General features: G+C 41.5%; 1 protein-coding gene across 13 annotated transcripts in view; it reads left to right on the forward strand.

The window, feature by feature from the left end:
• The first annotated feature begins 2,601 nt into the window (after nucleotides 1–2,601).
• The window catches only part of kirrel3b (kirre like nephrin family adhesion molecule 3b), a 167,491-nt gene continuing 147,305 nt past the window's right edge, over nucleotides 2,602–22,787 (forward strand). For all 13 annotated transcript variants that reach the window (XM_080888182.1, XM_080888187.1, XM_080888194.1 and 10 more), the window contains exons 1-2: nucleotides 2,602–2,978; nucleotides 3,123–3,194. In XM_080888182.1, the coding sequence (XP_080744308.1) occupies nucleotides 2,729–2,978; nucleotides 3,123–3,194 (322 nt within the window). In that variant the 5' untranslated portion in view covers nucleotides 2,602–2,728. The remainder of the gene's footprint in view (nucleotides 2,979–3,122; nucleotides 3,195–22,787) is intronic.

Raw genomic sequence — 22,787 nt, forward strand, 5'->3', positions numbered from 1 at the left:
GTAAGGTAAAGACCCTATAACAATACAAAGAAAACCCTAACAATCAGATCACCCCTACATGAGCAAACACTTGGCCACTGTGGGGAGGAAAAGCTCAGTTTTAACAGGAAGAAACCTTCGGCATAGCCAACTTTATGCTTCATTTTAAGTCTAATCTTAATGGTAGAGAGGGTATCTGTGTCCCAAATCCAAACTGGGAGAGTTGGAAGTTCCATATACGAGGGACTTGAAAGCTGAAAGATCTGCCTTCTATTCTACTTTTAAATACCACTTCTTTCTACCTCAAACAGTTATCTCTAACAAACAAAGGCAGCCTGTCAGTCTCTCAATATGCAATAAAAAATTCTAAAAAGCAATATAGTTTATCCAGTATGTATGTGAATTATTTACAGATCTTGCTTACCTGCAGATGACACTGGAGAAATGGTATTTAAATCCATATCAGCTTTACAGGATTATAAGAAAGAAGGAAAGGAAGAAAAGTTTTTGTCTTTTAAAACTGATCATTTTCCTTTATTAGTTTCATGTTTCTTTTCCGGCAATTATCCATTTTTTCCTCTCTCCTCCTTTCCCACCATTATTCATTATCTGGACATATATAAAGGTTCTGTTTTAAATATCAGACACCGAGCAGTACTCAGACTTGTACAGCGTTAATTACAGTAGCTGTGGATTAACAACTTACTGTGCTGGGAATTTAAACTGAATTAAAAGCAGGAACAAGGCTGATAAATTGACTAGATGGTTCATAACTAACTAACTGCTTTGACAGGTTACTATTTTTGATAAAGACCTGACCCGGTCCCAGACAAAGGGTTTGTTTTCCTTAATTTTAGTTGGTAAGCTGACAGTCGTGCCAAGTTTATACAAATGCGGTGGTGCTCACATGGGGTTGCAATGCTGTAAACAAAAAAAGCGATTCAATAATTTGAGTCATGACTCATTTCATATATTTGTTCCTAACATTTTCTCAAGATTACCAGTGTTATGCAAGAATTAGTCACATACAAAATTGCAAACACCAGAGTCATTTGGATTGCACATGAAACAGTTTTTCATTTTTATTCTATCTTTATTGCACTAAGTCAATTTAATATCCATATGTAAGTGTTGGCTATGGTTGAGTGAAATCATTGCCAACAAGTTGGTGTCATGTATGCTGCTGTTAGTCTGTCAGCTCTCTCCCTTTAAAGAGGTCATGAGCCACGTGTGAGAAAGGCCAGCAGCCGGACAATGTCCTGAAATGACTCTCTGGCATTTTCGAGTTTCAAGAGTTCCCATGTGAAAACATCTCTGGAGTAATGGAGATGTTCATGACGCTGAAAACTATTTACCTTAAAATGTTTAAATGAAAAAATAATGTGTACACTTTCTGATGAAAATTGTAGAGCTGTACTATATACTCCATTGTCACACGAAGAGAGAACACAACCGACTAAGACATTTTATATCTATAGACACTCTTGTCCCCTGTTAACTCCATGTTAAATGTTAAATGGTAAAAGGCCTGTATTTGTATAGCACTTTACTTAGTCCCTAGGGACCCCAAAGCGCTTTACACTACATTCAGTCATCCACCCATTCACACACACTGGTGATGGCAAGCTACATGTTAAGTAAAAACATTTGCAGAAACTGGTATATCCCACCTTTCATTTCAGTTTAATTTATATAGTGCCAAATCACAACAACAGGTGCCTCAAGGTGCTTTATATTGTAAGGTAAAAACCCAACAATAATACAGAGAAAACCCAGACAATCAAACCAATGAGTAAGCACTTGGCGAGAGTGGGAAAGAAAAACTCCCTTTTAACAAGAAGAAAACTCCAACAGAACAAGGCTCAGAGCGGGCAGACATCTGATGTGACTGGCTGGGAGGGTCCCAGCTATTATAAGGTGAGAGACGGGGTACACCCTGGACTGGTTGCAGGGCTAACACAGAGACACACAACCGTTCACATCGCATTCACATCTATAGGCAATTTAGAAACACAATTTAGAAGCCAGAGTACTCGGAGGAGACCCGGTGGATATTAAAATGGTTTTTTGAACAGCAACAAAGTCAAGTACAAGATGTGGAATACTGTTACACATGAACCTTGCTTGCCCTGTATGAAAAAAATTCCCCTGTATTAAATATTTAACATGCATAACTAGGAGAACTTGTCAGTAAGCATGCAGTGCATTTGACTATTTTATGGTGCCTTGCATCATATCTCCTTGAATGAGTGACTATGAATCTAATTCCCCCTTAATAAAAACTGGATACTAATGAATCATACGGCTTTGGTGGTGAATGTTAATCTGGTCTTCATTCATTCACAGAGAAAAAGCTACAGATTCCAAAATCCACTTCTAAAGAATCCAAAAAAGGGATGTACAAAAGGACAAAGGTCTTAACGGGGAGGAGGGGCTGAAACTGCAGTTTTTGTTTGTGAATGTCTGCATAATTTGTAGCTACAGAGGTCTCCTCCTATTCTCATTCTAATTGGAGCTGCACCCTCTCCCATGGCAGCTCTGGTTCCCAGAGTGAAGACCCAAGCCTCCCAGACTCTCACTCAGGCACACAGCCACCCAGACAGCCAGGCTGAGAGAGAGCGATGGAGGGAGGAGTCTAGTAGTGGAGCTCTATCCCCTGACAGGGTCTGCTGTGGTAAAGCAACAGAGAGAGAGCGAGAGAGAGAGAGAGAGAGAGCGGGCAAGTGAGGGCTGAAGGCACTCAGAATGGATGGGCAAAGAGAAACCGTGCGAGCGACAGAGGCAGAGTGAGCGAGTGTGTATTCTCAGAGTCAGCGGCGAAGACACAGAAAGTCTACAAGCTCACACCACAAAGAGAGCGCGCAAAGGCAGAGCTGACAACCGGCTACACTCAAGAGTGACACACAGAGGGAAAAGACACAGAGAGACAGGAGAGGGAGAGAGAAGAAGAAGGACCAGAAGAAGAGGAGGACAGAAGACAGACAACCAGCTTTCCTCTGGTAAAACAAGACTCCACTGAGGGACTGTAGCATCCCCCCCACACCACCACCACCCCCCAGCAGCACAGAGGAGCACTGTCTCATCTCGTGCATGTGTTTCTGCCTGCCAACTTCAATTTCACACTCGCCTACTGTTTTTCGTAGGTTTTGCCCCTCTCCACTCCGCAGTCATGATCCTCTGGGTCCTTCTGCTGCTCCCGTGGATCTACGGACATGGTAAGTTTTTTTTTTTCACGTTAAAGTTGCTAATTCATCACATCTCTCGTTCTCATGATTGCTATGTGTGTGTCTGTGTGTGACTGGCTGGCTGAGAACTGTTTCTTTATACCCATGTCTTGCTGCTGCGACGTCTTTCTTGCGCTTGTTGCTGTGCCATCTGCGTGCTTTTCTTTCTTCCTTTTTAAAAAACAAAAAACTGTTTCTGATATAGCGCTCCCGTGTGCGCTGTGATGTCTGATGCAGAATGAGAAAGGAGAGAATTAAGAGCGAGAGAGAGAAAAAAGAAGAAGGGGAAAAAAAACAAAGTCTGTATGACTGTAGTGGAGGTTAAATAGTGCAGTTTGCACTTTTCTCCGTCAGTTGCTCATAGCTGTTCAGGCAAGACAAGTTAAATACTTCCTATGTGGGCTTGTTATTCCTGTCACACACGCAGACACACACAAACAAAGCCCCCTAAACCCAGTCCAGTTCAGTCGAGCGTTCACTCCTGAGTCACATTGTTTTGAACTGACAGCCCTTTCCACATTGACTTCAGCTAAAGGGAGGAGGGGGTCTTGGTGAAAAGAATGTAGAGAGAGAGAGGAAAGTTAACGGTAAAGTGCTTCAGAAGGCAGACCCATGTGGATAGCTTGGCAACCCCAGCCCTTTGGACAGTATCTGCTGTTGTTATTTTTATTCCTAGACAGTCTGTTTGTGGACAGAATGAGGATGGATTAGTTGTTTCCCCTGCTTGCCACCAGGTGGTTGTCTTTGGAAAACAATAGAAGTGAGTAAAGTAGTGCACAAGTCTGACTCTGTGTAACACCTCTGTGGCGCTGGGAGACGCAGAGACACACAGAGCTGAATCAGACTGTCAGAGTTCCTGCTGGAAGGTTTGCAGCATCATGCCCCCCCCGTTAATGAGTGTGCTGGTTTATACTACAGGGAGCAAGAGCCAATAACTCACCACCTCTTTACAGCGGTTTGACCCCCGTCACATTGGGCTGTATTCTAAAGAGGCAGTGGCTGAACAAATGCCTGTCTGTGTGCCTTTAGTTGTTTCCCACGGGGAGTTGTAATTGTGACCTTTTTATTTTTTTATTTTATTTTCTGTTTTAAACCACAGCTCAGAAACTGCAAAAAACCCCAATACAAAAAAAAAAACCAAAAAAACCCCTGAGATCTCAGTTTGTTGACACATTGTTCGGAAACTGACAGCTCAAAGTTGGTAACATGCTGATAAAACAGCAGCTGTAAATGAAACTTGGTAAACAACATCATTTTCTTCTGCACTGAATTCAGCTGTTTCACATTATGATTTATAGTCTATAGCATAGGGGGGCAAAAAAAATGCACTGCTCGTCAAACGCAGCAATTTGCTGTGATTATATTTCTTTTCAGCTGACTTATTTTTCATGTAGAGGCAAATAGAAAATAATGATATCATAACAGACCTATTTGAAACTGACTGATGGAGCAATTAAGCCCCCTCTCGGCTTCTCTCATGCTTTAACAGGGGGTAGAGCTTTTGCAGATGAAGCGTCTTTATGGTTTGTGCTCTTCACGACAGCATATGTCTCGGGATACGGTAGCGCTAGTTGTGTAAATTGAAACAACGGGCAGTTGGAGCAGTGGAAGCGCTCTCTCTCTCTGTCTTTCTCTCTCTTGGCTTTGGGAATGGAAAGTTGTGGTCCATCAAACACCGTAGACGATGCTATTCCTGATTGTGCTGCTTTGCTGTATTCTTTTCCCCTGATTCCATAAGTGTTTCTGTGCCATCTGTGCTTATTGTGATGCAGAAATACATGATCGTTCATTAGTATCTCCCACTTTGTTATGCATCTGCTAAGTATTTTATCTGCAGTTGACTTAAGCAGTATATTCTGACTGTACTTGATTTCCATGTCTGGTGTAGATAAAACTAAAGCTGTGGAAGACATTCAACACTGAACATTAGAAGATCTCATTTTGTTTTGTTCCTAAATCTCAACATTTTCATTCCCATCATCGCAGGTTTAGCCCCAGTTGTGGGGAACAACTAGCACCAAATCTCATATATACCAATTGGAATGAGACGATTGCTACAACTGGAATGAGATGGGATTGTGCATTTCAGCACAGTTGGTTATTACCATAATATAAAATACCACTTTCCCTGCCAGGTAAACGGGGGATAACAGCCTACCTTCTCTATTCATGCCTCTTGGGAGAAAAAAGTGCTTCCCTGAAGCTTACTGTTGTTGTACAAATTACGGCTCTGTTTATGTGTCGAGCCGGTGTCAGCAGAAAGCTGCGAAAAACAATCTTGTTTTTATGAACATGGGGGACAGTGGGGAGTTGTGGCCATTGCAGGCATACACTTTGACGCAGCTATCCTGTGAGACAGCGAGAAAGAGAGCAAGAGAGAGAGAGGAGTCAGTCCAAAACGAGTGGCGCTGAGCAGTTTTTCCTTTTCTCTCTCTCGCTCTCTCTCTCTCTCTCTGTCTCTCTCTCTCTCTCAACTTTGAGAAGTAAATGGTCCAAAGCGAACAAGACGGAGAGGGGGAGAATAAGGAGAGAGGGAAAGCTGTTGTGAGCTGCTCTCATTCCTGACTGCACTGTTATCGCATCTAGGGCACCTTTTCTTTCGCTGTCACCTCTTCAGCCAGTGACAGATGACACAGCTCCAGTCAGAAATCTGGGAGACAGTCTCCAGGAACACATTCACCTCAGGCCAAACTCTTCCAGGCCCTAGTCCATCCCTTCATACCACCTCCCCGCTCCTCATTTCTCCTGCCGTCTAATCCACCGTATAGCAACTCTCATATTCTTCAGCCTGTTTGCGATTTCACTCCTCACCTTGCAGTGGCACATTTCCCTGTCATGTACTCACTGAGTGTCCTTCTTTGACTCTTTGTGTTTATTTGAATTTTTTCCCTCTTACTTTGGGTGATTGATTGTCTGTGTAGGGCAAAAGCTGAATATGTTGGAAAGGGGCAGTTCCTCCTATTGAATGTGCTAGACTCCGAAGAAAATGACCAAAAGAAAAACTAAACATTGCTAAGTGTACAGCCTTTTTTATATCCCTCTCATTGCCTGTATTTCCCTGCCCTTTTTCATGTAATTTCCTTTCTCTTCACAATGTGACATCAACATACAAAGTGTCTAATCTTTTGTCTTCTGTTAGGGTATCTTTAATGTGGGTTTTAGCCACTAGGGGTGTTGCTGCTGCACAGGAATGAAAATCCCAATCTTAAAATCTCCTTAAATCTGCTGCCCACCCCCGTCACCTTCATTATCTCCCACCACTTAAATATATCTGGTGTCGGAACTCCTGATTTTGCCACCAAGCCAGACTAAGCTGTTTCTTAGTCCTGGAAAGCACGTCTTAGTACCCCCCCAACAGCCCCCTTTTTCATTTACTACTGTCTATTAACTGCTGTCTGACGACTCTAAATCCGCTTTTCATGGGCGGCAGGCTTTGATACATATTTCTCCACCAAAGTATAATTAAATGTCTTTTCTATGTCATGTTTGGATATGTGGATTTTTTATAGATGGGAAATCACTCTTGCTTCTTCAGAGAGGGGAGGGAAAGAGGGGAAGAAATACAGCTCATGACTCTGCACAACACTACTCAAACAGAAATACCAATTTTCAGCCTCATTATTATGAATAGTTATTTGTAAGCAACACACTCTGCTGTCTAATGCATGGATTATGACTATAATAACTCAGAGGTAATTAATTATTTTACCCCAGTTCTATTGGAATGCTAAAAACGGTGTAAATTTTCCAACATGCTGTTCTAGAAGTCATATGTTCAAGAGCCTCCTGTACTGGTCGTGAGCATTGTCTGTATTTTGAAACGGTACAGGATTACTAAAATGCATGGTATGAGTCGCAAGCACGTCCTTGCCTTGTCCAGGTCATATGACTTTTCCACTAACCGTGACAGTCATGTAGTGAGTGACGGATGATGTCACCAGTTCATGATGGAGCCCAGTGGCATGCAGTCTGTTGCCTTGTTTGTGTTGCATGTCCCATTAAGGCTAGCCAGCTTAAGTCACCTCATCCACTGTGACTCCTGCTCATTTCTATGCCACGATAGATTAAGCCCACTGTAATCCCTCTGAGCCGAATGCCCTGTTGGATATTTATGGTAATAAGTAAACATATGAATAAATAATCTAAGAGGCTGCTGCTGGACAGCTGGAACTTGTAATGCTTCAATGTTAGGAATTACTTTTGGCATTAAAGAGAGATGCTATTTCTAAGAAAGAAAGAAGGAAAAAAGATTAAAAACAGAGTTTTGTTGATTGTTGTTCGAATAGAGAAATGAAGAAAAATATATTAAGATAATATTATATTGACATACATGTTTACAAATATTAAAATGTGAAACCTAAGTGTCGTTTATCCAGTGACTATGGTCTGGATGAAAACCTCATTTCGAGTCTGCCAGGATTCAGGTCAGCCAGGGAAGGGAAAATGATTAGTTCAGAGCCTTCTTGGAAAACCAGGCAATGATCTGCTCCTCTCATGCCGTCAGTCAGTCTGTCAACAAAATCAAGCTGTTTACTGTTGGGCCTCATTATCTATCTAGACGCTCTTCCCAGTTTTCTTTAGTACCAACCAATCAAAACCCCAAGGCCCTCATCTCCTCTCTTTCCGAGTCTCCGCTGCTGGATCCCATTCCTCTGGGATGAATTTATCCAGATTGGAGCACTCAGCAAAAGGGCATTATCCCGGATTACATGTCTGTTGGGTGGCAGTGTTAAGTAATTCAACCAGATGCTGTTGTGATCGCTGGGTCACCTGTGAAGTCAGGGTTAGCAGCTGCACTTCTTCACTCTGCTCTTTCTTGTCATGTCTCCGTCCCTCTGAGACTTTATCCTCGGAGAACAGAGAAGTTTTTTAAATAGACCAGCGCAATAATACCACAATATCGATACTTCACTAATGCTGAAGAAGCATGTGGAAGCCCTCTCTAACCCCAGTCAGGATTTTATTTGGTGACAGATTATGGGTAGGATTACCGGCTTCTAAATTGCAGTTTAATGCACAGGAAACAACAAGGCAGCTCTACAGGACTGTGTGTTCAGATGTGGGGGTGCTGTATATAGAGCACTGCTGGATCATACTGTGTTATCTTTCCTTGGAGAGGGTAAACATTGGCATAACTGGGCCTCAAGAAATATATTGATGGGTTTAACGTGACTGTATCCTTCCTCCTTTAATCCGGGTCTTTCCCAGCTGTGGTTTTGATATATTTTTAACTTGCTGCTAGCATCTGTAATTGCTTGCGGAACATAGCTGTTGATAGCTAGACGGGTTCAGACAATGTAGGGATTAGCAGTTTGTTCCTAACTTGTCAGCATACTGCTTTGCAGACCTGAGGCATGAATAAGTCTTTTGTTTAAAACATTCCCACAGAGCGACTGCCTGTGATTAGTGTTTATTTTGGCCTACATTTAACCTTAATATATAATTCACAGTCAATTATGTTTTCTTCCCATCATGGTTCTGCAGATTTACTCTACAAATTTCATTTGAGAAAAAAAATCGATCATCTCACTCATAATGTGAGCACAAAGAATATATGTATGCATGGATTTTAAAATTCTCAACATTAGCATGCCTGGGATTAAACCACTGAGCATGACTTAATAGATAAGAAAAGACCACAAGGCTTTGAGATTATTGTTTAGTCATTTTCCAGATCATCCCTTTGTTCTCACAGACATTTGATCGAATAACACATTGAGTTAAACCTGCGTCCAGTACATTAGTAATAGGAAATTATTAGCTCAATCTTGTCATTTTGTTACTGGCAACTGAGCAGTTTAGTTAGTTCACAGTTAGTTTGCAACATCAACAAAGTGCATGCATGTTGTCTCTGTTGCAGTTTGAATCTGAAGAAAATGACAGATTGCTGCTTTGATATTATGATCAGGTGGGCACAGGATTGGATTTTGCTAAAAATCCAAGCATTCCTCATTTTGAGTGTTAGTCACACAAGATTATTTTTTATTTTAAATAGTTGACTGTCTTTGCCTAACATTTCTGGCCCATTTTTCCTTAGGGTGGTGCTATCTCTGCAAATCTTCACCTCCAAGTTTAATTAAATTGCATGCAAGCATGATGCAGCACCGTACCTGTGTTGTTTTACTGCTCAGGGAATTTGTTAGCAAACCAGCCTAGCAATACATCGATTTTATGGTGAAAGGCTGTGCTTGGAAGGGGCCCCTAAGATGCATGTGACGCTTCAGCACAGCAGTCACTTGAGGAATTGGGTTGCTGATCCGATAACAACTTCCTAGTGTTTGGCTGGAAGTTTCTGGGACAGCCCAATATTACACTCTGGTGAACTCGCTCTCCTCCCCTCTCTCCCGTTTGTTCCCTATCTCTTTCTCCTTGTAGTCGTTCCGACATTCTCATGCCAAAGATTCATAACAATGGACGCAAGGAAAAGGTTTTCATACCGGACACTTCACATGCATTCTGTGTCCGCCTGTGTATACATGTGAGTACATCAGCGCACTTTTACTGTGCTCCTGCAATTACAGCTGCAAGCCCTGAATGGCAATATAAATGCAAATCAGCCTTTTAACGTGTAAAGGCTCTATCTAAGGAAGAAAGAAGCTTCTCACCTGTGGGTGAATGTTGATGTTGATGTGTCTGCCTGGCATTACAACTGCTGCGCATGTTTTAAAAACTGGCAATGGATAGTAATGTATAGTACTTTAATTTGTAAGTAAACCTTGAGGCTGTTGTAGGTGTCTGGACCCCAATATAATAAAGAACACTCACGGGAACTGCTGTAAAGCATCATTGTGTGGGACAGCCTCCGTAGTGAGATGCCTCCTCTGCTTGTGTGCTTCCATTTTCGTAGATACATCTAAATTGTGCTTAACGTTGCTAAATGGATGAGCACAGTGGCTTCTATTTATTAAACGGGGTTGGAAAACAGTTCTCTCTGTGGTACCAGGCACCAGTGGTGAGAGGCATGGCTTTTTGAAAAGCTATTTGATCTGCCACTGATACCAAAAGATGTTTTATTCAGCAAAGCACATCTCACACAATAGCAGCACAAACTTGCTCTTGAGCCAAGCCAAACTTTTGAAATCTACTAGTGGGTGTTGGGGCCTAGGAGTGGGGTGGGGTGGGTGCATGTTTAATGCTGGCACCCACCCCAATACTTTCATACATGATGTAGATGAGCTTTTTTTCCCTTTTCTTTTCTTTTTTTTTTTTTACCAGATGCCAAATGGGGCTTTGAGCCACCTGCCTGTCCCACTAAAACTATTAAGCAATTGGGAAGAAAGGACTGTTCGGTAGTGGGGATCTCAGTGTTAGCATACCCTCCCTTTTCCCAAACTCTTTTAGAACCCCTCGGTGTTGGCACTGTGCCATCTTCTTTCATTTCTATTTATCTTTTGGTTTCTGTGAAAGCAAGAGCAGTTGACGACAGCCTGTGTGTGTGTGAGAGAGTTTTTGAGATGGTAAAACACCATCCCTCTATTGGCATTTATAAAGCAAATATGTCAAATTTAAATATAGCCCCCATCCATTTGGGGGCTATATTTGACCCTGTGACCCTATGCAGCAATACGTTGCTTCAGGTTCTCCTCCCATGCTAATACATGGGAAAGGTTTGCGTGTAAAGGCACCGTGCAACGCTGTGTTACGGTGGTGACCCTTAAACTTGAATTTGTATTTGAGATCATGGGGTTCAGTGTAGTGCTACTCCTCTGTAATGAAAATCACAAATGTGCTGAAGTGGTCAAAAAAAAATATGCAACATTATGTGGAATCCCAATGAGACCTTTTGATTGCACCTTAAACAGTGGTTTACACAGCAAAGCTTCATCTGTCATAATACTCATATGCAAACACACTAAAGCATATATTTCATTACCTCATTTGCATTATCTGGCTGGCTGAGCACAATAATAGTTAAGAAAACCTTGAGTGTTAAGGAATGACCAGTATTTGTAGATTTCATTACATGCTACTTTATAAATAAAGGTTTGTATTGATCCTTAAATATTAATATATCCTAATATAAAGAAAACTAGCAAAAAACGCCTCTATTGATTTTAGCCTGTGCTTTTGTTGTTTTCTTTTTACATGGCACTGCTAGGATTCACTCTGCCCACTTTAATACTAGTCCTATTTTTATACGCGGCAATAATTTGGTGTTACAGACAGGATCAGCTAAAGGCAATCCTTATATATTTTCCACTGCTGTGGGTCTCTGCGACCGCACACCTCTTAAGGCCGTTGCTCCTCTTTTGTCTTAAGTCCTTTCTCTTTCTGCTGGGTTCTTTGAGTGGATGACAGAAACCTGATAGAGTAAACAAAGTGAATTAAAGTATAATTAATTTTTAGTGGCCACTCCAATATTCACTTTGCTGATTTGGAGGTTGAAGAGCTCTTGTCGCACTCTCTGATTTTTATTTTATTTTATCAAGTGCAATTTAATATTGTGGAGGCTGGCCTGGGCAATGAAAAAAAAATGCTAATGCACATTGGGGAGTTTAAATGATTTGCTATCCTTTCAAATCTGTTGGCAGGGGTTTCAATCTGGCTGGCGTCCTGGGGGAATTCACAGTGGTCATTGCTCAATCCCTGGGGGACATTAGCGCAAATCACAAAGGAGCACAGAAGTCATTTCAGTTTTCCACTTTCCTTTGGCCAATGCCCAACGCTAAATGGCAGAGGACTGGCTCACAGTACTGGGAACGGCAAATGCTTTCCCTCTCTCTATATCTAACCTTTTAAACCTGATTTAATCAAATCAAAATACCACAGTGCAGATCCATTTAAGACAACCTGAAGACAAACAGTTGAAAAGGTACCATAAGGCCTTGGCGTGAACCAAGGGCAAGGCCATCCATTATTTCTTGTGCAACCAAGAGCACAGGGACACGGGAAATGCCTTGCGGTGCATGATGATGGACAGACTCCACATCATAGATTGGATTAGAGTGGCAAGAGAGAGAGCCCTAAAAGCTGTGGCAGTTTATTGAAGCCTTATCTAAAGCGATAATGTTACTACAGAAAGGCCCATGTAATGACGGATGAGTGGACAGCACCCTGTAAAGAACTGACATCAGGCAAGATAGTTATGGCGAATAGGCAAGTCCACTATGGTCAACTCATCTTCCTTTAAGAGCAGGAAATAGGACTAGCGGATAGTCACTATAAAATGGACTGTCAGTTGCTGGCACCCTGGTTACCCTACAGTGTCATCATCACAGGTGTATCCAGTTTAGAGAGGTACAGTGCTCAGTGCAATTTAGATCCCATTACATCACTGATAACCACGAGGCATCTGGGGGGAAAAGTGTTATTGCAGAGATTTGTAGAATCCCTGAAGGCAGTGTTTGGTTTCATGATATATGAAATCTACATTTCAAAATTCCTTGTCTTTACCCGTAACAGTACTTTTCGAACATGCTGTGGAGTGTTGGTGAAGTGGTAAAGTTGTACTTAGGTGAAATTCCTGTTCTTCTTCGTAGCAGTATTGTTCTGGGATGACTAGAGGACATTCTCTCTGCTTTAAGGCAACATTATCCATCTAATAGCAGCCAGATGATAGTAATGACAACACAATGCCTTCCAAGGTAAACAGAGATATCTAGTTCTTAGGAAAGGAAACGAGAGGAGACGACAGAACAACAAAGCCATAAAAAATGGAAATAAAACCATCTCTAAAGGAATGGCCTTCTTGTCAGAAATTAAAACATATCTGTGTCTTGCAGCCCTAATCCCTAATGCCAGCGCATTTGTTGTCTAAGTAGAGTATTTGTGCATATGTGCGAACAAGCACAAATGTGATTATTTTTCACTTTGGCTGTATGCTAATTCTATTACTTTGCATTGTTTGCCTATCTTAGTCTCAACAGCTTTGGTTCAGACTACTTCCAAATGTTTGTTTTCAAAGGATACCGTACTGTTTGCGCTGTGCAAAGTAGCACAGTCATTTAAGTGATTATTCTTTTTCTGAATACCCTTATGTGACTTTTTAGCTCATGTCCCACTATGATCTGGTTGAGAGGAGTCATTGCCCCTGTCCCAAGCCTGTGTGACAGTGGCACAGCAGGACATTAAAAATGCAGCAGGGCAACTAAGGATGATCGTGGCAGCACACAGTTGGATGTTCAGAGTTCTCAACCAAACCCCCCTCCCCATCACCTCCAGTGCGTGGCCCCAAAACTTTCCCCAGGTTACTAGTATGCATTATTAATGCAGCTTTCATTTAAAAAGATGCAATTTGCTCAGACCAGCTGCACAACTGCAACACAGCCTCATTTGAAACATGGAGAAGCCTTCTCATAAATATATGTTGGATCTCCTGCAGCCCAAAGACTCTCTTCCAGATGGGTGTGCTCCACACTGAGGGAAGAGTTAATGGTTTGGATTTGCTGTCAGTCTTCATGAGCAGACTCCTAATGATTTTACATTCCTCCACTAAATGAGATGAGATGTTTAGTATCGGTGCGGCAGGCTGCTTAATAAACGCATTTATTTATTTCAAAACAATCAGTTCCTCTCACTCTTGTTCCTTATTAAATCTTTTTTTTCCCATAACAGGTTTCTTTCAAATACAGAAATAGTAATACTTGTGTCTGGCATTAGCTAAAGGACAGTACTTAAACCAGAGCCCCATGTGGGTCTGGGGATTGATATGGCTGTTGTTTACTCCAAAGCAGACATCTTTTAGCTTCTCCCTCAGCTCAGATCCTTTTGATCATCACCTCCATATTGGATATAAAAAGGAGAATGAACAGCGCTGCTGCACAAGTGACTTTTAGAGTTCTGTGACTCTTTGAAGACTGCCAAACAGTCTTTCATCTCAAAAAACAGCAGCTGCCTCGTACAAAAGAAGTACAGGACGAAATAAGAGAGAAAGGCAGTATCCCGGGCTTGAAAATGAAACAGTAAAGATTGTGGGGTCTCGTTGTGATCGCATTTCCTCTAAGGCCTCCTGTGAGGAAAATGACATGTACTTCACGCAGCATTGATAGCCGGGCATCTGTCAAACAACCGGGGCTTAAGGAAGTGTGTGTGTGGGTATATGTGTGTATGGGGTGGTGGTAGGGGTGGTTGTAAATAAATAAATAAATGAAACAATCTTGACTCAATTTAAAAGGCACAGCAAATGACTGCTTTTGTGAAAGGATCATTTCTTTCGGCTTAAACTGGGCTCAATAGGTAATGCAGAATTTTCAGGCCAAGAGGTCCTGAAGTTTTCCTTCGCGAGAATTTGCAAGTGACTTTCAGTATTATGTTATCGAGCCGATTTGAAGAATGCCAGCAACATAAAAAGAAAAGAAAACAGAGACTACAACTTAAATGAGTTATTCTTGAATTAATGAAGGAACAGGATCTGTAGAGTTCCCCCACTGAGACATGAACCAGATTTCAACCCAGAGCTCCCTCGAGGTGACGGCCAGCATTTCTCTGACAGGACATCTGGTCCCAGAGCATGGTCACCAGTGGGTCGATGTCACCATCTTAATTGTAATGTTTCTCTCTTCCTCTATGAAAGAAAAAAAAAAACAAGGAAAAAAGGGGAAAAACTAGGGCGGCTTTCCATAAAAGGAGAAAAGGAAAGGGGGAGCCACTATTTGCTGGGCCGTGTCGGCATGCCACATCATTTAAGCTGACAGCTCTAATAAATTACAGCAACAGATCGCTGTGAACAAACAAAGCTTAATGGAAATAAAGTGAGAATTATCAGCCAAGAAATAAAAGGAAAAAAGAATAAAATTAGTGCAAAGAGAGAGGATTAAGGGATGTCAGGCCTACATAGCACAGGCATTAAATGGGCAAATTGCCACTTTGAAAGATAGGAAATGTTTTGTTCTCATTATTGCTTCCTTTCAAAATGGAGAATAATGAGAGAATCCTGAGCAGACCTAAAATGTCCCTTATCAGACTCCTCAAAATCTGCCTCTCTGCATTGCATTTCTCGTCCCTTTTGTCTTGTTTTGCTGCTGATTTTTCTGCTCTGTAGGACCCTTGCTCCACCAATTCAGCCAAGCCGGAGAAAGCCTGGAAGCCTTTGTCATTAAAAAGCTTAGGCATGTGGAAGAGAACGACAAGAGATGGGAGGTATGTCAGGGGAAACGTTTGTCAGGTACCATCAGTATGAAAGCTGTTGCACATAGAGACCTTTGAAAGAAAGGCAGGTCAGAGAGGGTCCACTTTCAAGACCACTCCATTCTGTCTGAAAAAAATAAATAAAGAGGCAAATTGCACAAATAAGTAAAATGAACCAAACTAAAAATTGCTAAAGGGCTCCAAAATTTTCAGTAACCCCATGAGGATATGATCTGTCAGGTGCACAATTAGTGTTATTACACTTATTTTGACAGGATGAAAGCTCCTGCTTTGGCAAGATGGAGATGTTAACTGGAACAAAGCACAGGAATTAGAGTCAGATAAGCTTGATAGAATAAAGGTAATTGAAGCAGACCTTAATAATTTGCCCCATGAAGAGTTTAGGTCAATCACACAGGTTTGACTCAAGCCTTTGCAAATACCTGTTTTGTTCTTTCATTGTAATTGAGTGGTTTATATTCCCCTGCAGCACTAGATTAAATCCTCTTAAAGACACCCTTTATTTTTTGTATTATTTTCATTTGCTATGACAAAGGTGTGTATAGGGATGGGTATCGTTTAGGTTTTATCCGATACTGGTGCCAAATCGGTACTTTTGAAACGGTGCCGGTGCTCAAACGGTGCTCAAACCGGTGCTTAAAGAATGGAGAACACAACATTGGTCCAAAAACCTCTCATGTTCAGCTGGTTTTTTGTAAAAAGATAACAATGTTAGCCTTTTCTGCAGCTATGGGGCATATATGGTATCACTCTTGGCTGGAAGCAGTGCTTAAACAATGGAAAAAACACAAGCTTTGTCCAAAAACCTCTCATGTTTAGCTGTTTCCCTCTTTTTCTTTGGTCATTTTAGCCTTTTTGGCCAGGGTGAAGAGAGTATCTGCCATCAAACAAGAAGACAGCCGCATGTAGCTATGATGATGTTTGCTAGTTTACCTTACATGCATTAATGTAATAACGTGGTTAGCCTACTCAACGTAAATTACACTCGAACAACATGAAGCTACTCACGCAGAGAAGAACGGCTGCTGCTGCCATCATCATCATCCGTCATCATTTCTGCTACACTGGCAGGGCTAGGGGCCAGGACTCTACTCTTCGGGTTTTTGGGGGATGTTGCTAAATCCGGGTCCAATAACAGGCACCACACCCGCAGTAGATGTGTGAGGTCTTGCAGCAAGCTATCAAATACGGCGCATTTCTCGGCTTTTAAAAAAAAAAAGCTATGCGTCGCCTGGTGTTTCATCGGATTCGAGGTGTTACCTCCTTTGACAGTATCACAGTATCAGCTTAAAGCACTTGTTGCAGGCTGCTGAGTTTGCATATTTTGCTGTGAAGTACAGCCAGACTTTTGACCGCTTCGCCTTGGGCATTTTTGATCTGTAGCTCTGCTCTAAAAGAACGCACGTACCTGGACCCGCCTACTATCCTCGGAAACGTAAAATGATTGGCTAGAAGTGTATCACAGCTCAGGAAAAAAAAGCACCGAAATGTGCGCTGCTTTTCGGTCTGGTTACTACCGTTTATGTCAGAACCGGTGCCATCATGGCACCGGACACCGGTACCCATCCCTAGGTGTGTATACATTTTTCTTTCTTTCAGGTGCTCACCTTCAGCAGTCACCTGCCACCATCTCATCCTATCCCTAATATCCTGTTCTGTCACTCCGACAGAATGCACGTCCTCCTTCGTTACATCCATGTATCTTCTCTGTCATCTTCCTCTTTTCCTCCTGCCTGGAAACTCCATCTTTAACATCTTATGTCCTATATCCACTATCCCTCCTCTGCCCATGTCCATACCATCTCAACCTTGCCTCCCTAACTTAATCTCCAAACAGCACAGCCTGAGCTGTCCATCTGATACACTTGTTTCAAATCCTGTCCATCCTGGTCGCTCCCAAAGAAAATCCTAGCATGTTCAGCTCTGGCACCACCAGCTCGGGCTCCTGTCTCTTTGTCAGCACCACTGTCTCCAAACCATATATCATAGCAGGTCTCACTATCATCATGTAAATCTTCCCTTTCACTCTTGCTACTATCGTTCTGTCACAAATCCCCCCTGACACTTGTCTCCAGCCGCTCCACCCTGCCTGCACCCTCTTCTTTACTTTCATAGCTTAGGTTATGATTTTTGAAAAGCCATCGCAAGCTTTGTCAACAGTGGTTTTTGTAGAAGTAGAGAAAATACGTGCTGTCAAAGTTTAAAGAGGTCCCAAAAGATAAGAGGTGGAGGAAGATCATTTAGCGTTTCCCGAAAATAATAATTTTTTTTCTTCTTTTCTCTTTTCTTCTTCTTCTTCGAGTAGAGCGTTGATGCTATGGGGTGTTGTTATGATGCTGAATTAAACAGTAAAGCATTCGAGCCCTGCAGGGACATCCTTAACCACGAGCTAAGGTTTTTGTATTTTGTTTTTTTTCCCCTACTCCACTTTGTTAGCCAGCCAGGCTGGACTTCAGCCAAGGTTTGCCTACATGGTGGACATAGAATCCCATTGCTTTTAAAAAAATACATGAGAGGTCAAACACCATGAGACTCTCATTAAAACTAATTAAGAATGTCATTCAATAACAGTAAAACAGTAATAGGAACTGCTACCTCTCTATGCAAGCTAGCGGCTTTCAGAAGCACTTACGTAGGAATGAGGAGGGCTTTTATGGGAGAGGGGTGTGAGACGTAATATGAGTGCCTTGGGAATAATGTACGTCCCACTTCTTAGCTACATTCTTTGTGTATTTATGTGTTTGTACGGCCTTGTGTTTGTGTGTTCCCCCTTGTACCTGTGTGCATCTATGAATGCTTTGTGTATGGCGTGTACTCTAGAGGTTTTGCACTTAGGCTTAGTGTGTGTGTGTGTGTGTGTGTGTGTGTGTGTGTGTGTGTGTGTGTGTGTGTGTGTGTGTGTGTGTGTGAAGAGACCATGGAGGGCCATCCAACAGAGAGCACTGCATTTCGAAAGGTGCCAGAATGAGTTTGTCACAGAGCGCGTAAACTTGAGGAGAAAGGGGACTGCAGAGAGAGAGAGACTTTCCCCAGGCACCCAGAGTCTGTCAGACTGATTAAGTCACACGGTTGGAGTGAGAGTTGGGAAACTGAACCAGAGCATGCTAGGGAAGCACAGGATGACAACAGAGAAATAAAGAAATAAATAGAAACATGCAAGTATTAACATGACTGCATATCACGTGTGCACTTACTTATACCTGGCCCCAGAGACTCATGCTGGGACACTGCACACCAGCCCACATCCCATCATGCCATCCTGCAGCTTCCTCACCCCGCGGCGACATAAAGCAGGTCAGGTCCATCTTAAAGTTCACAAAATGCAACATGACAGGACAACTCTAACATATGCCTGTGTGACAGTGAAGCAAATAGATGACTGATGGCAGAGTACTATGTCTTAAGGGGGAAGTGAGAACAGTATAAGGAAAACTGACTTTACATTTGTCTCCCTCTCTGCATTCGGTTTGCTTTCAGACAAGCAGTAGAAAACTGGGGCATGAGCTGCAAGTTTCAGCTTCGAATGCATGGATCTATGGGAACTTTTTGTAACATGAACATAACATACATCAGCCCATGTGCAGGCTCGGCTTGTTTGTTACTGCTGCAGAAATGCCAAGGACTTTTGAACCATCTAAAAGAACGGGCAGAGTACCATACCACATCACCCTGTCATCCACCAGACTAAAAGATGAACTTGTTTTTTTGTTCAGAGGACCCTGGCTGCTCTGAGGTGGCCTATATTTTCTTTCTATCTCATTCAATCAGTCTCTTTCTCCCACACTAACCACAGACCTGTCGGTATTTCGCAGAAGGGCAGCATCCGCAACAATACCAAAGGCTTAAAGTGAAATATTTTCTATTGGACTTTTATTTCTATAAGGTGAAAATGAGTTATGGCATAGAGTATTCTTCTACTATAACTAGATATGTGATAGACACCTAGCTATAGAGGTATTCTACCTCTATAACTAGTTATGTGGTAGGTACTTCTCACTAAATGCTATGCATCTCAACTTCATCCTCCCACGATTCGCCACCCCTGTACTGAAATTAATATTAATCGTCCTTTCTTCCAGAAGCTCTACAGTCTACAGTGCTATACCAAAGCACAATCTATGGCACCTCTAGCATTGAATGCTAATTGCTCGGTATTCAAAGCGAGAAAAAGGCCTCTCTGAATTAAGAGTCATTTAGTGAGAAACTGAGTTCAGCCTAGCACTGCGATGCCTACAAGCTAATTTCTCTGCTATTTTGCATAGAACTCTGGAAGTGTAGTTCTGAGTGCGCTTTTGCTACATTGTAATGCAAATTTAAACCCGGGCTTAGCTTTGCGAGTAATTACAAAGGTAGAGCAAAACAACACAGTTAATAGGTTCAAAGTATTCCATCAAACAAGAAACAAGAAAACTACCTTTGTGAGAAAATATGGCTTTTGACTGTGGACCCCATAATCAATGAGCACAAAGCAACACTTTGGTCTGTGCACAGATTTTAATTTGTCAGACAAGAACTTGATTCAGCTGTGTTTCTTTCAAAGGGAATTGAAACAAATAGATTTCTCTGTATTCAGGAGCACTGCAGGAAGTATTTTTCTTCCTCCTGCATCTGCGGTTCAAACAATGGGGGCAGTGTGTGTCTTTGATCAAGGAGCATGTCGATGTTTATGACAATAAGAAATCTGCAGTCTGTCCCAAAAGTGTTGTAACCCTACCTTCAAAGTGCACTTGCTTTTTTTTCCCTTTTTTTTTTTTTTTTACAGCATCTTCTTCTCTGCAACTTTCTTTACTGTCTTGACATTTTTTAAAGGTTATCAACAACACATCGCTGTGGAATCGAAACTCTGGCATAAAAATAGAAGAAATATACACGTCTTTCATTCATTCATTTTCATCTTTATTTCTATCTATGGATATTTGACTTATTAATTAAGTATGGCTTCATTTGTAAAATGTAGCAACCTGATGAAAACGGTGTCACAGTGAATGTGTGGGTGTGTTTCTGATGGCTGTGTGAGAGGCCAGTTCATCTCTGTTGATTTGTCCCCAGTTTTCTTGGGGCCATGCACTGACACTTCATTGTACCGTCTGTCTGTGCGCTGTATCAGCAAGACAGGCATAAAGAGCAATCCTCTATGACTGGAGCTGACCCCAGTGCTGTGGCCGGGTCAAGGTCTGAGCTAGTAGTAGTAGTACCAGCTGAGGTCCTCTGCCACTTGCAATACATATTTGGATAGGATCATACAAGCGCAGACAGGATTTCAGGGTCACTGTGACAAAAACTTGAACTTCGTTTCTAAGATGAGGATTATGCCTAATCTTGGATCAAAAACTTTTTTTCTGGTGGAGATATTTTAACTCTTCTTCCATTCAAAGACTAAGGGAGGGTTGCCAAACGCAAGGCCTGGGAGCCAGAATCAGCCTAGCAAAGACTTCAATCCGGCCCTATGAAGGAGGGCATACGTTTTTGGATTAACTGCATTTTTTATAAGTTTTACAGCTTTTCCTGCTAATAATGGCCTCCTCCATAGCCGTGCTTCTTTAATTTATGCTGTTAAACGTCTTTACACTGACAGAAAGCGAGTTTCACTTGTCCAGCACGCTTAAGATCAAAGTGGATATTTTGAGTGGGTTTGACATCCCTGGACAAGGGTTTAATTTAAGTCCAGGAAGCTGGATGGTAAGGACCCCTGTTTATTTGTTTTTGACTTTGTGTTTATCGTGACGTAACCTCGATCTAATCGACAAAGGTTGATTACTTCAGTCAAGCAGATAATGTGTATGTGTATTTGCCCATATGGAAAAGATATATATAAATCTTATAAAGTTTGTATCTGTCTTGTGTGAAACTTGTATGAAAAGCATATAAGAGTGAAAACGGATACAAGATCCCTTGAAAAATTATATAATGAAACATGTATGTTTTGGATACTTACTAAAACAATGTATGAAAGTAATGAGAAAATGGCCACTTTCATGAGTAATCACATATAAGTTTTTACTATTTCTTTTCCATATGGGTGTCTCACAACTGTGACTTGTTTTATACAAACTTAATTAGGAGCCTTTCAATGTGCTGGCCTTAAAAAGGCTTTAATTAAGACTTTCATTACACTTCAAGAGCGTTCAAATTAGTAGCTCTTTAAATAGGTTTTTGTTTGTTTGTTTGTTTGCTTGTTTGTATTTTTCTTGATTTTTGCAGGCTTCACTTATTTGTTAGTTAGTCATTGTGTTAAATGTATATATAATGTGTATGGTTGCCTTATAAAGAAACTAATAAAATAAAATAAAAATGTAGTAATAAAACATATTTAACGGTATCTGCAGAAATGAAAAGAAGTGACCATTTAAACAGTGTGTTTTGCTTTTTAGAAATTGTAATTTTGGCCTGTAGAGACTTTAATATCTAGAGGTGGGAAGTTTGTTACTGTACTTAAGTGCCATTTTCAGGAATCTTTACCTTCCTTTTTTCGTGAATACTGAATACTTTTACCCCCTACATTTAAACAAATATCCTTACTTTGTACTTCTTAATTTTCAAAACAGGCTTGTTACTTTAGCTTTAAAGTACGATCACTGCGAGCCTCCAAACACCAAACATCAAAATTTGAGCCTAAACCGAAACACATGAAAGGCGGTGGTGTTCCGTTTAATATTCACCGGGGGATGTCGCATAAAAAGAAATGATGTGTGCAAAAGCCAGGGGTTAAAAGTGGAAACTGCGTTTGTTTGTTTTTGCCTTTTTGACACAACGACGGAACAACTGCAGGTGTCTAAAAGTATTTCAGCATCTAGCCATCTAGCTAGCCCTACTGAAGAGGAGCTAGCATAGACGGATTAACATTTTTTTAAGTGTCTCACAGCATGTTGCTAGCTAAAAGTCCAGCTGCTGTACTTCACAGGGAGAGAAAAAAAAGAGCTAACTTCACTCACAGATGGAGAAAGATAAGAAAGGGGTCAGGAGAGGAATATGAGAGGTTGTATTTAAAGGTAATGACTGCTCATTTAAAACTTACATGTAAGCCGTCATGTTTGGAAGTTAGATCATGGGTCTGTACATGTGACATTATGTTTTTTCATATTTTGAAACATGCAAGTCAAACTGAGGTAGACTAATTGTGTTATTTAAAGGCTGCAGGAAAATGGTCTGCAGGTTAGTGCAGGATAAACGGGTTAGCTGGTGTGATGGATTTACAGTAAAGAACAGTGTGTGACTGGTGCACAGTGGCTGTGGTTTCATGGTCAGACTAAGGATACAAAAAGGGTTGCAGAGATTCACATGACTTTTAGTTGATGATTCTGAGATCCATCGACTGTCAGTGCAGAGGATGGAAATCAGCCAGGACGACTAATGAAACATCTGCTGACATCATGTTGAGTTCAGCTGTGTCCATCCCAAAGAGCAGCAGGTCAGCTGATCACAGCCTGTACACTAAGAAAATCTACTGGAGCTCTCACTATAAATTATTGTGAGTTGTGTTTCCCCACACTGAGCTAT

Source organism: Rhamphochromis sp. 'chilingali' (genome assembly GCF_963969265.1).
Source record: "Rhamphochromis sp. 'chilingali' genome assembly, chromosome: 8".
In the NCBI taxonomy this organism is placed as follows: domain Eukaryota; kingdom Metazoa; phylum Chordata; class Actinopteri; order Cichliformes; family Cichlidae; genus Rhamphochromis; species Rhamphochromis sp. 'chilingali'.